The 2,413-nt window shown below is 35.4% G+C and overlaps 1 protein-coding gene across 1 annotated transcript in view; it reads right to left on the bottom strand.

The window, feature by feature from the left end:
• The window catches only part of LOC107689769 (cytosolic phospholipase A2 zeta-like), a 30,062-nt gene extending 28,792 nt beyond the window's left edge, over positions 1-1,270 (bottom strand). Inside the window, exons 1-2 of the mRNA XM_016487912.1 lie at positions 1,205-1,270; positions 891-963 (exon numbers count right to left, since the gene is read on the bottom strand). Of these exons, the coding sequence (XP_016343398.1) occupies positions 891-963; positions 1,205-1,213 (82 nt within the window). The 5' untranslated portion in view covers positions 1,214-1,270. The remainder of the gene's footprint in view (positions 1-890; positions 964-1,204) is intronic.
• Between the last annotated feature and the right edge of the window lie 1,143 nt (positions 1,271-2,413).

Here is a 2,413-nt window from a genome sequence, read left to right as displayed (position 1 = left end):
TGCATAACCAGACGCTACGCCACTGATCTTATTTGTTCTTATCTGTTCATAAAAGTTTTATGTTTAATATAAGTGACTTTGTCATTGTAGCATTGTTGATGTTGTGTGTGTGTGTTTCATTAAGAGTAATACTGAATCAACCTTAAGAATTAATTTTGTTTCAAGAATAGTAAAGACCTAGCGTTAAAGATCAAAATAAGCGCTACAGATGTGAGAATGCGAGATTTGTTGCTGCTGAGGTAGACGCTCTCGCTCTTTCTCTGCTGTCTGTAGAAATGGTTGTTAATTCTTAATTTGGGTACGGCAGAGACATGTTACAGGTTATAATATAATCCAAAAATCATGGCAACAAATGATTTTTTAAGTCAGTTTAATACGTTTAATCAGTTGAGACGACTTTCACAGTCAATTTGATTCAACTTAACTCATATTTAACCGTTGCTTCTTGTCATTGTAGGCTTAGGCTTCTTTTTTTTAATGAATTTTAATGAATATACTAATTAATAAAATGAATATTATTTATTTTGTATTACATATTGTTCATTCATTTATTTTTAACTCAGCACCCTCAGCACCCCCATTTTTTCGTGGGCTACACTCCAGGGGGTGCTGCAGCACCCTCAGCACCCCTACTTCCCATTTCGTGGGCTACACTCCAGGGGGTGCTGCAGCACCCTCAGCACCCTCAGCACCCCTACTTCCCACGGTAATGAGTGCATTATAGGCATGTGTACCTAGCAGAGCAAGTTCAAGCAACACACATTTTTTTAAATCAAAACTGCAAACAGGTTTAGACATGTTCGCTTTAAACTTTACACTTCTGCTAAAAAGAAAATTACAATTTGTAAATGAATATATTTGGCTGATGTTGAGAGGACAACCTGTCTCACCGTAGTCATAGGACTGATGGAACTTCGCATATAAGATTTTGACTGACAAATTCCAGTACGGCTTGACTTCTTTCTGTTGAAAGCAAACAACCAGAAAAAGAAAATGAAGTGGTTGAAAAATAGTGTAATTTGATTACGAAAGTGTATGTACAACAAATGATCTATGATCACAAGATATACACTGTTTACTAACATAGACAGTTAAAACAAAGTCAAAAATTACAACTATAGAACTTCAGTTTGTTATAAATAGTGTCTCTATACAAAAATCTCAATTACAATCATTTAAAGAAACCCAAGAGGAAATAGCTAACCTTAAGCATTGTTGAATGTTTGCACAGAGATCTGGATCCAGCTGCCTGAGAATCTCAAATGAGAATGCATGTGAATTCCAAAGGTGGTGCATGCACAGCTTGAAAAGCTAGTTATCCTGCTTATAAAGTCACAAGTCAACCTTTTCATCCACAATGCCTGTTTTCATAACACATACTGTAAATATTGCTAAGACATGCCAGAACATGACAGAACACTATGGCAGTGAACTGATATGAAGAGACCATACATTCACTCTGAAGGGGAATTTGACATAAAATTCCTCTTCAATGACATTATTTTTTATTTGATTCTACAAAAACATTGTAAAGCTGTCATCTCTCTCACAATGATTCACCCCGTTTCATTTCTAAACTTATGTAAGTGTTCATATTGCAAAGTTTTGTTATCTCTGTTCTTTAATATCCAAAATGATGTCTGATGTTCTGCTTATATTAAGTTGCATTATTTCAGTCTGGCACATTCACTTGCTGACTTATTTTTCAATAGATTTTAAGTGGATATTCACCCAGATCAATGAATGCAAGGTTGCTCCAGAAGAATATCTTCAGGCTGTCTAGGTCTGTCTGGGAATAACTTGTAAAGTAGCTTGAGTGCTGTTCCTCTTTTTAAGCCTATTTCACAAGGTCATGGCTGCTATCCTATTCAGCTAAAACATTTTCTGACTCGTTAAAATTCACATCCCATTTCTTTGTGATTCTGTAACATGCAAATTTAAATACAAATAGAAAATGAGAATGATATGATCCATTACACCTATTATTTTGTTATTTTTTAGCATTTGATTGGAAGAACAACCGCTTTTCTTTTTCTTATCCCATAAAAAGACTATTACTTACCTATAAATTACATAACAGTGTCAACACGTTATCATTGCCAGTATTGTCACTGTTTGTGTGTGTGTGTGTGTGTGTGTGTGTGTGTGTGTGCAGGTATCGCCCAAGGTGTCCAAAAACAAGTATGTTGCCAGTTGGCGGGGCAAGTACACCTTATTTTAAAGGGGTCATATGATGCTTTTTTAAAGATCATTAAGTGGATGCTGGGAGTGAGTGCGTGTGTGAGAGACACGTGTGGGAGAGCGTTTGGCATTTTTTCGGTTTCTTTGTTTTCAAGCTGATTATTATCTCTTGGTTTTTCTTATTTACTTTTTTATTTTCTTTCACATTTCTGAACACTTTTTTTGTTATTAG

The sequence above is a fragment of the Sinocyclocheilus anshuiensis genome, unplaced genomic scaffold, assembly GCF_001515605.1.
Source record: "Sinocyclocheilus anshuiensis isolate Anshui unplaced genomic scaffold, SAMN03320099.WGS_v1.1 scaffold918, whole genome shotgun sequence".
In the NCBI taxonomy this organism is placed as follows: domain Eukaryota; kingdom Metazoa; phylum Chordata; class Actinopteri; order Cypriniformes; family Cyprinidae; genus Sinocyclocheilus; species Sinocyclocheilus anshuiensis.
The sequence above is the reverse complement of the archived record's forward strand: the minus strand, read 5'-3'. Positions and strand labels throughout refer to the sequence as shown.